Source organism: Acanthisitta chloris, unplaced genomic scaffold (genome assembly GCF_000695815.1).
Source record: "Acanthisitta chloris isolate BGI_N310 unplaced genomic scaffold, ASM69581v1 scaffold15576, whole genome shotgun sequence".
Lineage (NCBI taxonomy): Eukaryota > Metazoa > Chordata > Aves > Passeriformes > Acanthisittidae > Acanthisitta > Acanthisitta chloris.
Window position 1 is genome coordinate 66 of NW_008677768.1, and position 13,652 is coordinate 13,717.

The window sequence follows — 13,652 nt, forward strand, 5'->3', positions numbered from 1 at the left end:
TGCTTCGGTAAGTAATGTGTGAAGACATGCTTGTCAAAAACAAAAGAAAAATGTGTGATGCATCTAACTATATTTTCTCTTTTTGGGGGGCATAATCATTAAATGCACTAAATATAAAACCAAAGATTACTTCTTCCTAGGATTATGAGATTCTGGCAAATACTTTATACTGGTTGTTTTTTTTTTTAATAATTGGAATTTCCAAAAACTAAGTAGAGGTGTCTGACCTAGTGAAATTACCCTATCCTATTTTGATGCATGACCACACTTCAAAACAGAGCTTTGTCTTTCTCTTAGACTTACAGTGAACAGATAGTATTTGGTATGCTGGTTTGATTATGGTGTTGGGGGTTTTTCCTCCATATTTAAAAATTGATTTCCAGCCAAATTAAAATGTTTGCGTGGAAAATATTTGGCATTAACCCACCAGTCTTTTATTCTGTCTCGTTTCCCCTCTTAGTTCTCGTCTAGAACCTGTGAGTAATCATTCCACCCCTCAAGGCAGTGGAGCTGCAACACCTGACAATCATTCCGTAATCGATACTGTGAGTGAACAGGATGAAGGAACAATGACTCCACCATCCAAACAAACCACGCCAACCACAAGTCCCCGGAATTCCTTAAGGTAGAGAGTGAAATTTATGTCTTAAAGAAAATAAATGGTCAGGGTGGATGTGAAGGGTATGAAAAAACAAAATTTACCCCTGTGAATTCTGTGGCTGGTTGAAATGAGTTAGCACACAAGTTAAGTGGACCTCAGGATAAAACTATGTTTTTTCAAACTATTTCTGAAAGATGGTGTCTGCAATGAGTGAAGAAGGTTTACTACAAGATTGGTTTAGTTGAGAAGGTCTGCAAGGAACGTGTTGTTTGTCATATCAGACTGTATTTGTAGGTGACCTATTCTGGTTAATAATTCTGTAAATATGTATCCTTCAGATGGCTAAATGATAATTATGTAAATATGTATCCTTCAGATGGCTAATAGATTGTATGCAATGCAAGTTTTTAAATTCTAGTACATGTGTTTTTTCTTTCTATCAAAAGGGGCCCTGTGGACACAAACAAAAGGACCCCAGAACCTCGAACTGTTGTTGTTAAAAAATCCCAAGTCGATCTTGGGATCCAGATATGTGGTGGAAACCTGTATGGAATATTTGTCTCAGACGTAGATGATGATAGCCCAGCAAAAGGACCTGATGGACTAGTCTTGGGTGACATGATACTTGAGGTAAGCTGTTACAAAAGGTCTGCAGCGTACTGAAAAAATGACTGGGATGATATAAAGAGGGAGGTACAAAGAGGTGTGCTGTCTCACAGTGGGAAATGTTCTGTGCATTTTGAACCACAAAAACCAGCTAAGAATGGTGAGAATTCAGAACCTGCATTTTGGCTGTGACACGTCAGGAGCTGGATGATATGGACCTGGGGAACTATTGCTGTTGAGAGCACAAGATGCCCAGAAGTTTGAAAGACTAATGTATGCCCACTTGGAATTATAAACACCTGCTCCCTTCATCTAAATAGGAAACTTTAAATTGCATTGCTGGACATAGGAGAAGGGCAAGGATATGAAAGATATTGCAAACCAGAGAATAATGTTGATCTTATCACTATGAAATTCTAATGAGACTTTATGGAAAACCATATAATATGTCTTTGACTCTGCTTTCTATGTCTGAAACAAGAAGATTTATCTACTTGTCAGGACTGTTAGGGCGATAAGCAAATATGTGTTTATGAGCTTTTCAGGTACAACTGAGTACTGAGAGTCTCCAGTTGCACCTCTAGTATCCAGATGGAAATTTTGCTTCGTAATTGTTTGACTTCCTTCAGATCAGTTCTCCCTGGGCCTGTTTGCTGTGTTCACTTGGAGTTTTTGTTTTCCAGTTCTCCCTGGGCATGTCTGCTGTGTTCACTTGGAGTTTTTGTTTTCCACTGAAATGTCTCAGTCTCCTGCTAGACATCTTAAGGTGCACACTGTACTGGAGTGAAGTGACAAGATGTACTTGTATATAGAACCTGCCTGTGAGAAAAAAAACCAACCTCATTTTGCATGTTTTTCAAGCTCACCTAGTTCTATTTCTTGTTAAGATAGAATTTCATACCTAAGGGTTTCTGGTCTGTGTTTTGCAGTATGGGTCCATTGATATGCGAAATAAAACAGCTGAGGAAGCTTATCTTGAAATGTTGAAGCCTGGAGAAAACATCAAAATAAAGACTCAGTACAGAATAGAAGAGTTTAATAAAATAAAAGACCTTCCTGGAGATGGATTCTACATCAGGTATTTGAGCGTGACTGGTAATGACACCATAAGGCTGTTAGGATAATATGCTGACCATCAGGAGACAGGTAGTACATCAGTTTTGCAATGTTTTTTTAAATTCACAGATTACTAATTTATCCCAGCTAGTCTCTTGACAGTGAGTATACATTCTATCCTACAGTAAGTCTGCACATTTTGCTGTAAACTTGTGTGCTCTTGAAAGGTAGAGTGTGTCGCTCCTCTGTTCACTTGTTTCAAAAATTGTGTTCTTCTTTTGAGTTGATGGAGACCAGTTTCAGAGCCTGTTTATGTCTTCCTCTCCAGAGCACTTTATGATCGTGTGGCAGAGGTGGAACAGGATTTAAGCTTTAAGAAGGATGACATTTTGTATGTGGATGACACTCTACCACAGGGAAATTTTGGTTGCTGGATGGCTTGGCAGCTAGATGAGAATGCTCAGAAGCTGGAAAGAGGACAGATTCCAAGTAAATATATGTGAGTATTTATCTTAGAGTCTTTAAAAGTCTAACTAGTGAGACACAGTATAAAAGACTTGTTTGCTTCTGTTCTTACTCAGAGATAGTAATTCTTAGACATGTCATTTTAGGGATGGCATACTTTAATAAAATTGAATTAAATATATTGCTTTATCAAGTTGTTTTTAATGCTACTAAAGAGTAATTTTAATAAAATGGAATTAAATATATTGCTTTATCGAGTTGTTTTTAATGCTACTAAAGAGTAACCTGGAAATGGCAAAGATACATAGACCAGTGTTGTGATAGAATCATTAACAAACATGAGAGTAACTACAGCAAAAATAGCATTGAACCCACATTTATTGTATTAAGAATAATTCTATATGAGAGTAACTACAGAAAAAATAGCATTGAACCCACATTTATTGCAGTCATTCTTGGGAAACATCAAGTGTTTTTAGTTATGTGTGGACAGTAATGTTGTTGAGATTGTGTATCCATCGAAATCTCATGTTGGTATAGCAGCTCAGAGGAGGCTAACTAAAATTTTTATATTGTTACTGAAATCACAGTTATTATTGCTCAGTGATTAAAATATTTTTTCATTTTAAGAGCACTTGTTTTCTGGTTTCCTTTTCTTCAAATAGTCATCTCTCCATGTCATAAGTCAAAATTCTTCCAGACAGTGGTACTATGTGAAAATGTGTGAAAGTACAATGTATAAATACAGACACATCATTGATTCGCTTGTTCCTGGAAGATGGATAGTAAAGCCAACTGAACTTTAGATGTTACGTGGCAAAAACATTTGTGATGATATAAAACAAAAGTGCATAAAATTGTTATTTTGGATTGTTAATAAGTTATCTGTAAGGATGAAGGTAACATGCAGCTTCATAGAGAGAACAGGCTTTGCACTGCTGTGTAAGGCTGCCTTTACTAGCAAGTAGGTGCATACTGCTGCTCTGCCTTGGAAAAGTTTGCCCTGCTAGTCAGTGTGGTTACCTCTGTGTCATGCAGTTATTTATATTATAAGAAATCCTGAGGAATTTATGGTAGTACAAGGTTTTCAGATGCTTATTATTTGATTTATGTTAGCATTTGTTCTGGATTAATTTTGTGTGATAAAGGTACTTGGGCTTGAGATGAGCATTTCAAGCATGTCCCAAAAGCAGCAGTAATGCTGTCAAAAAGTTAAAAAAAGGTAAATTTAAATACCACCCATTTGGTCTGTTTCATTGTAGGATGGATCAGGAATTCTACAGGAGACACAGCATGTCTGAGGCTAAAGATGAAAACAGTTCATCTAAGACATTGTCAGCAGCAGCACGGAGGTCATTCTTCAGAAGAAAGCACAAACACAAGCGAAGTGGTTCCAAAGATGGAAAGGATTTACTGGCTCTTGATACAATCAGTACAGACTCAATTCCTTTCTTGGATGGCAAGTACCTTTGTGATACTTGGGAGAGGGCTACCTTTCCATCTTTTTCGGTTTTTATCAACTGCAGCACAGCACAACAACCAGTGTTACTCTCTGCTTGCTCTGGATACAAATGGTGGTCATTGCTTCTAATAACAATTTTTTGAGTGTGTTAAATTACAAGCCAGAGAGTTTCAAAATTAATTTTTTGGTAATTTATTCCTAGACCTATTAGTATACTAAGTATTTCATTTGGAGAGCGAGATTCTTCTTGATGCACTGTTTCGATCTTCCTTTCAACTGTTTAATTTCTGTTGAGGTTGATTAGACTAGACAGAAATCCTACACACCACACAAAAATCTTCACTTCTATTTCTTCACTCCTTTACAAAAGTCATGTTGGTTACAATGCTTACTGCCAGAGATACCAAATACTGTGTATTGTTTACACTTTCAGGGGTGATTTGTTTTCAAGTCTGTGTGAAGCTGGGAGGAGAAACACCAGGTGCAATTAGAAAAATGTCTATTTCAATCTATGAAGTGGAAAAAATTGCAGTAATGACGGAGTATTTTTTGTAGTTGTCAAGGCCCTTAGCCCTTGCAATGGAGTTGTTCTCATAGTCACTGTTACGGTGCTTCTGCTTGTTTAAGGAATGCCAGGAAAATAACTTACACTTTCACAAGTAAATCTCTCCTCTGTGTGTAGATACTGCAAGTTTGGCATATCAGCGTGTCCAGAAAGTGGATTGTACCTCTCCTAGGCCTGTCCTTATTCTAGGACCTTTACTTGATGCGGTGAAAGACATGTTGGTGAAAGAGTCCCCTGGAAAATTTTGCAGATGTCCTCTCGGTAAGTAGCCAAATATAATCAATTTATTCCTGGTTAGAATATATGATAGTAATATCTGTATAAATGAAGTAAGTGATAACGCAAACATGGATAAACCCCCAAGAATCTGAATACGCAGACATTGTTTCTTTAGCCTTGTTCTGTGCCTAAGGAATAGTCATGAAACTGGATCTCTTCTGGTTCTATGAAACAGAGGTTATGAAAGCTTCCCAGCAAGCCATTGAAAGAGGTGTGAAGGACTGTCTGTTTATTGATTATAAACGGAGGAGTGGACACTTTGATGTGACAACTGTAGCCTCAATAAAAGAGATAACAGAAAAGGTGAGTCAATTTTAGTTCTGTAGTTCTTAGTATGACTATAAATTGCAAATTGTACAGTCTCTAGGGATGGAAATTATGTTAGCATCGTCATCCTGTAAGGCATTTAGAGAATTGTTCCCCAGGCCACTGAGTAAAATGAAGCTTACTTCACTTTGGCATGTAACTGTTTAAAGATCATTTTATGCAAATTCACCTTTATAGAAACTAGGAATGTCCATATTCTTCCACAGTGTTATTAAATAAAGTTAGAAATTATTTTCTTAAATTCTCCCCCCTACCTCTCCAAACAAGGATTTAATTTTTTTAACTATTCCATTTAATGCACTCATATAGAACATAAACAGCATAATAATCCTGGAGACAGATGTTACTTGAAGTCTGCACGTTGCTTACAGTTTTTTGTCAAACCACATGGAAAGTCCTACTACTTTAACACTTGTATTTGCTTATGACTTCTGAAAGAGAAAATTAATATGAATATTTAAATTTTGAAGAAATGTATTGCATATATTTCAATCTGAGTTTTCATTTCATTAGTTCTTCAAGTGCTTTTTATTTCTATCAATGCATGCTTTTGGTACTATGAATGGAGTTTCTTGCGGTTTTTCATCTTCTGTCTTTTGTTTTAAATCCTTTGAGTACAAATTGCTTGGTAGTCCCAAAATGCTAAATGTGTACCAAAATTGTGTTTGGGTTGCTGTGATTTAAGTAGGGGAAAAAATGGGGGTTTTGCATGTGTGCTCATGCTCTTTAACTGAATGAGTGTTTTGCATTTACATTTGATCTTAGGATTGTCATTGTCTGCTTGACATCGCTCCTCATGCCATCGAACGGCTCCACAGTGTTCATATCTACCCTATTGTCATTTTTATTCGCTACAAAAATGCTAAACAAATCAAGTAAGTCTGTGAGGGGTATAGTTCAGGGATATATATTCTAGCTTAAAATAAGTTGGTTTTACCTTTATTGTTTATTTCATCCTAGTCATCTTAAACCTCTTTAAAGTGGGGAAATTAATCCTCATTAAAAACTCTGTGAGGTATATGATCTTAATTTCATTTGGGTTGCATGACACTTAAGTGAATCTTTCAAATAAATCCATGTACACTAAACTGAATATACTCCAGGAAGCCCTTGGATCTTTCCTGCTCACATTTGTAGTAAACTCTAAGACAGTTCTTCATTGAGAATTAAGTGGTGACCATGACAAAGAGCTGTTCTTCATCTTCGGAGCAGGTCCAAGTGTATGCATGCAGTGCCAACTGATTCATAACCTCAGCTTTCCTGCCTTTATTTTCCAGTGAAAAAAGTAAGGGAAATCCCCTTTTGCCCCATAGTGTATGTACTGTGATCTCCTCAGGCCATGTTCTTTCAGTAACTGTGAATTTCCTGCTTGAAAATAGCCAGGACAGAACACAGGAGTTTCAAATCCAAGTTCCTCTCCTGATGTTTGACTTGTTAAGAAATCTTATACTTGTGCTATCTTAATTTTTCAAGTTGAAGACTTCTTATATTCCTGATCTCTAGATAAATTTGATTACTATATATTTAATGAAGAAGATAAGTATCACCACTTTCAAGTAGATGCAAGTTATAGAGCAATGAGATGTATTTCATTACTATTGTAGGATTGTGCACTTGAATGATAAATGGAACTGTTATGTCTTGAACCCCATTGGAAATGGAATGGTGACCATTACAGCTATTTCCTTTTTTTGGAAAGTGACAGAGAGAAATCAAGCTGGACAGGCAAGGATTTCCAGCAGTCATCAATATAAGTTGCAGTGGCACATTCTCTGCCTGTTGTGAGCACTAAAGGTTTTTCCAAACAGCCTTTTTGATATAGCACAGGTTTTGTTGGCATTCTCTGAAATGCTGCACAGCAATATAGCTTAGTTTAGGGATTATTGGTAAAAATTATTTATAGAGCAAAATTGTACTGCTTTTCTCACTGCTATGAGAAACTCTGTTTATACTGTTTCAGTATCTATCTATACGACCTTATTAGCTGAATATAAATTCTGCTTCCTTTTAAACAGAATCCTCTACTGGGTACCCCACGTCAGATTTGGAGGAGAGTGTTACAGGCCTTGATCAGAATTAAAATAATGAATTTTTACCTTTTGTATTTCTCTATTTTTTTTTGGAATTTATTTTTGAGTGCTTGTATAATAGAAAGAGGCATCTCAAAAATGCATCCTATGTAAGATGACATAGAAATATTCTATTTGCTTGATGCTTCATACTTCAGAAGTCTTTGAGAGTAGTACTTGTGCCCAATTTTGTGCAGGGAGTAATGACATGCGTATGAGATGATGATCCAATTCACATGAACTGGAAAAAATTATCTTTTTCCTCAACCACCTCTTAGTCTCTGAAACTTAAAAGGAATACTGTCTTGGTCTGAGCAAGTAAATTTTCTAGCACTGAAATGATCCTGATGACTCTGCTGATACTGCTTAAACACAGTAGATGGCACTCTGGGCCTAGGAGTCTGCTTGCACGTGAATTAGCCTTTGTATTCACCCAACTGGAGGGAATCTTTTCAAGTACATTTTAAAAAAACAACGCTTATACAAGGTGTTTCTTTTTTTTTCTCTGTTTTTTTTTATTTATTTTTTTTCAGAGAGCAAAAGGACCCAATCTTCCTGAGGGACAAAGTCACACAAAAACATTCCAAAGAACAATTTGAGACAGCTCAAAAAATAGAACAAGAGTATAGCAAGTACTTTACAGGTTAGTATTTAATCAAACTTTCACTAGGAACACAGTGGCAATTTAATCCATTTACACTGCAATTCAAAAGATCCTGTGTTCCTTCCAAGATTGTTTGTCATTCTGCCTTCCCTTTTGACAAACTCATGTTCTGTTTTAATTTACTGGGTGAGGAAATGTCAAGATGGAAGTACTATTCCTTGCTTCTACATGTTTTTGTTTCAAATGTTAAGTATCTTATGACCTAAAGAGATTCTGAAAATGTAGTATTGGAAGTATGGTCAAGACAATTTCACAGTCTTGTCAGTTTTATACCATGTAGGGAATATAAGGGGGGGTTTGTAATTGTAAAAATTAAACAAAACAACATAAAACCCTTGTAGTTTAAATTAATTAATGATGATTTCCAAAGTTCACTTCCAGTTCCAACTGTGCTGTGATTCTGTGTGATTTTTTGGACTTGAGACATACTTAAAACGTCCGAGTTTTCTTGAGCACGCATAGTAATTTCACATACTTATGTTCAAATTTAGAAGCCTTTTTAACTTCATAAAATATATGATATGAACCTTGGATTGTAGTAAATACTGGTTTTTTTATCAGAGAAAGAAAATGGTGTTTGAAGACTGTCTCTGCTGATTTCAGAGAATATTTCCATGTGGTTCACATACATTCAAAAGAATGGGGATAAAATTTTAGGCATGTTGATGTGTATGGCAACAAAATCTGAAAAACAAACACACTAAACTAGCCAAAATCCAACTTTCCAGCCCCTGAACCATGGGATTCTTACAGAAATATTTTGAGGCATAACTGCCAAGCTCAGGGGAGGGAAAGGGGGTGTATGTAGTATAGATCACTCCCAGCGCATTCTGAGAGAACCTGTGTGTTCTCAACAAAATCAATTACCTGTTACATAGTAGCCACACAAATGTTTTTTAAGTGCCACAAACTAAACCTTCACAGAACTTGACATGCACATGGCCAGGTTGCATCACCACATGTTATCTTCTGCTTCTTGTTTAGTCATTTGTGGCATTGTAATAGTGGAAGTGGCACTCAGTCCAGCAGAGTCTTACATGTATTTTCTCATATGCCCTGTGGGAAGGGCCTCCCTCTGTTACTGCAAGTACAGTGCACTCCAGCTGTCATCCACATTTCCAGATGCTGGTAGTCAGAGAGGCTTGGTGTTCAAACTGCATTGACATTGAAGCTTGTTGAAATTATAATGTGCATAAAATAAGCCTGCAGATAGGCTTGTTGTACATGGTAGCTTCTTCAAGAAGATATGACACACTCTCTTGGACCTGTACTCTGTGACTGCTTCACGAAGTACACTTTGACTAATGACTTTTTGAAGGTGGCTTTGTTTGCTGTACCAAGTTGTGAGCGCAGTGTGGAATCTGAATCACTTCCCCACTGCCATTTGTCACCTTGTCAGTTACTGGGTCCTGTGTCCAAACTCACCAGACGTTGTTAACTGTAGTATGCATTGCAGAGTCAAATATTAGTCTATCTGACATCAAATTCTCTCTTTTCAAAAAGAAAAATTGCACCTTAAGCTGTGTAAGACTTTCCATATTTTTTCAGCATTAGTGGTTGCTGTGGGCAGAGGTTTTGCTGACATATTTCTCAAGCCATGAAGTTCCTCACTTTTCAAGTCTTAAAGCAAATACATCATCCTCAGCTGTGTCAGTGTTGGCATTTTATTTTTTATGACTGTTATGTTTAGCAATGGTAGAATGAAAGGTGTTCATTTATCTTTTGAATTGATTTTCAGGGAGTTGCTTGCTGTTGGCCTTTTGTTCCTTGAATGTAGCTGACAATAAGAGTTGAAGTAGCAACCACTGCTGTTTTATTTAGCTCAATGATCTGTGAGCTGCCTCATAATTTACTTGTAATATTTGTAAATAGTGTCTAGTTGCTACAGCTGTAGTCTCTATGTATATTACCCTGTAAATATAAAACTCTTAACACCACATGTTGAACAGAGAAGGTTTATTATAGCAAGTTCTGGCCATCTTTAGACTTAAACTTTGCCACCTGATGCTTCTGAAAATAGTACATGGAGGCCTCTTACAAAACAGTTGTCTTAGTTGATTATAGCCTTTAGTTCTGTGACTTCCCTGGACTGTTTTAAGAGCTAGCAGAAGAAACTGTCTATTGGATGCTTGACCTCTTTGCTCTGTTTATTTATTTATTTTTAATAGAATCCTGCATCTGTCAAATATTGAATTGAGTTCCTTAATTCTGATCTGCTGATGAACATTTTAAAGAAAAATGCAGAAAACATGTCTTTGTAATTAGTTATAACCATTTCTTCTGGTCTTACTTGTGTGTGGGGTGTCTTCTTCTTCAGGCATTGTCCAGGGTGGAGCCCTTTCAAGCATTTGCACTCAGATTATGACAACTGTCGACCAAGAACAAAACAAAGTCCTGTGGATCCCAGCTGGCCCGCTGTAGATTTATTTCATTGTAAAACTACTTTGCAAATGTAAATAACCAACTAATTTTCTATCCAATGGACTCTGTTCATTTCTGTCTTTATAAGGATATCTGTAAGTGATTCCTGTTTCATGAAGGGGAATGATAACACTGAACACACAAGGACCTGAAGAGGCATGTGGGAAGGGGTAGATCACTTCACCGAGCTTGTCTCACGTCGTACGTGTACACAGGACAGGTTGTCACGAGGGGTTGTGACCTGTGTGTACTTGTCCATGAGTAATGAATTTAACAATGCTGCAAAACCCTGTAGAATGACAAGTTTACAAAAACCTTTTCAAAGTATTTGGTTGTTGCTGTTTACTTGAATGTTTTTTGTTTCGTTTTTTTAACTCTGTGTCCTTTCAGTTAATGAGGTAACTCTCCAAAATGGAGTGCAATTTCTGAATATGAGCGGACAGTTTATGCACAATGTGACTCTTAATTAAAATCCTGACCATTTCTAAGCACATTGTTGACTTGACAACCAGGTAATAACGTGGGATTGAATCGGTACGTCTTGGGAGTAAGCTCAGAAGGAAGTACACTCCTCTGCAGGGCAGACCACTGTTTGTATCCTGTCAACGCTTGTCTGTCGAAGAGATCGTTTCTTGTTTTATGCATGAATCTAATATTTAAACGTCATAATATATCTGAACAATCCAAGCTTAATGTGTATTGAGAAATAATAATTTTTGGTTGTTGGGCCTGGATTAAGTACTGGTGCGGAAAAGTCATAAGCTAGGCCTGGCATGCTGTGTTCTGTCACTTTTAGATACTGTAAATATGGAAAGTTTATGTTGGTGCAATTTTGCAGGGTAATTCTTAAGCTTTGTACTTCAGTGTGTAGCATTTACATAGGTTGTTTTTATTTAAGAGCAGCCACAGTTTTAGGGCTTTGATTAAAAGCCTTTAGAAAGGTACTAAATTGTTAGTGTTTTCACTGTCAAAAAATAAGTGATCGTTTAGTTTTCGTTGCAATACTTATTTACCTGTTGTTCCAAACTATATTGTATCGATTCCCTTTTTGGTTTTTTGCACTTCTGGCTCTGTGTTCCTAACACAGGTTTTGTACCTGTCTCTTCTGTCTCTTGTGCCATGTTTCCTGAGTACTGTATTTTAATTGTTTTTAAAATATTATTTGAGTAGAACTGCTTCTCGGTCACTGTTTCTAACATTTCGTTGTGTAGGGTTTCTATTTTACACTACAGGCTGTAATTTTGCTTCTGTTTGCAGCTTTTTTAATTATAAAAAGGGATTCTTCTTGCACAGTTCTTCAAAGAAAGGTCTGGTCCTAAATTTAAAATCTGTTTTACTGATGCTATTTTATAGTTCAAAATACTTTTTATAGTATTTATATAGTCATACACTATACAGAGTATTCTGAACTATAAAACATATAAAATATATATAGTATTTAAATAGTATTGTACCATACTATTATAATACTGTATATATAAATTAATATGAAATGGTGTGGATGAATTACTAGTCCAAGTACTTCTCATGGTGAGGGACAGAAGTTGTTTTTTGTTTATCTCATTTTTTTGTTTGTTTGTTTTTTAAAGTTTGAGGTCAGAGTAGACTCCAGTGGTACAACTGAAACAGACAGGTACTGTTCTGACATGGATTTTTCTGTACTAAATGAAAATGTCACTTTGTATCAAAAAAAAAAAGTTACAGAAACTGATTGTTAAATAAAGGTCAATTTCTATAACTTCACTTGTGTGTAATGGGTGTGTATAGCTCACATTCTTCTTGCCTCTATTTAGTTGAGTCCTCATGTAAGGTTTTAATTTCTGACTAAAATTGGCCTCCATGGTTTCAGGTTACCCACCTGGAGAGGGACAAGTTTTGCTGTTGTGCTTTTGCCCAGCCTGGCATAGATAAATACCAGAGACAATCAAAAACTGCAGGACTTGAGAAAATAGATGCTGGTTTGTGTTAACATTCCTAACATTCTGGCCTATCAGAGTTAAGGATTTCAAACTGGAATACGATTAATTGGTTGGAGAGTTTAACTGAAGAATGAGTCTATCACTGTTATTTTCAAGAGAGCATCACTGGAAACTGGGTAAAACTGGCAAAAATGTGAATATTAGCTTAAAGGCACGTTGCAGAATACTCTGATGCAGTCTTTACACTTCATACAGACCAGCTCTTCTGCTCACTGAGTTATCTAGAAGCTCAGGGAAGGTAAATACTGTGTATTAACTTTTCTGCTTCATCAGTTGCTTTATTCTCAGATGCCAAAGAGTCAGTTTCAGCATAAACCTAATTGGTGGATGGTCAGTCTAATTGTAATCTACATACCTGGAAATAGCCTTCAGTCATAAGACAGGACTTGTACCTTTTCTGCTTTTCTTGGAAAAATACCAACTGTGGTAACATCTGCTAATAAAGGATGAAGAAAATGAGAATCAGCAGGTTCTGGTAGGACAGTTACAGCCATACATTGTGTATCTTCTGATTGCAATTAAATAGAACTGTAGTAATGACTGAACACTAGAAAAGTATGTTTCGCTCAGATCAGGAGTTTGCTGATACACCATTTTCTTTTATGCTACTGTGTGCTGGAGTTAGATTTGGCTCTTGTTCTGGCAAGAGTAACTTTGTCTAGATGCTTATAAAGAATATAGTTATGTGGGTAGTTTTAAAATAGTTCCAAAAAAATAAAGCTAGAAACAAAAGTCTGAGAATGTCACCCTTATGTGTATAAGTCACCATTTAGCATGTATGGCTGCAGGTAAGAGTTAGCTAGAAATCAGCATTCTTTAATTTTATTTCTCCATAGCTAAACTGACATTACATGTGTGATGATATTGTAACCCATATGTGTGATCTGTTGTTAATATGTTGCCAAGCATCTACTTGCTTTCCGACCTTTGCATTCTGTTCACATTGACCTGAATTGCAGGACAAGTGTTTGCCAGATCCAGAATTATACTCTGATGGCTGCCAACATCTCCAGCTCAGAGAAGGGTCCTTTTTCAGTACCTGGTAAGTTTGGAGGCCAAATCACAAACCTTTGTAGTGAATGCAAACATGGCCTTAAGCAGTCGTGAGCAGCTTTCCTAGGTGCATTGCAGAAGAATGTATTTGTGGTTAAAGTACAA

At 36.6% G+C, this 13,652-nt stretch overlaps 1 protein-coding gene across 1 annotated transcript; it reads left to right on the forward strand.

Moving 5' to 3' along the window:
• Positions 1–460: 460 nt before the first annotated feature.
• LOC103804060 (disks large homolog 5-like) lies at positions 461–11,224 on the forward strand (the record flags this gene model as incomplete). The annotated part of the gene is made up of 10 exons (XM_009076649.1): positions 461–625; positions 1,048–1,231; positions 2,137–2,285; positions 2,592–2,762; positions 3,991–4,187; positions 4,873–5,016; positions 5,210–5,337; positions 6,127–6,236; positions 7,964–8,073; positions 10,412–11,224. Coding segments are annotated over 10 exons (1,462 nt in total), but the record flags the coding sequence as incomplete, so codon positions are not given.
• Positions 11,225–13,652: the final 2,428 nt, after the last annotated feature.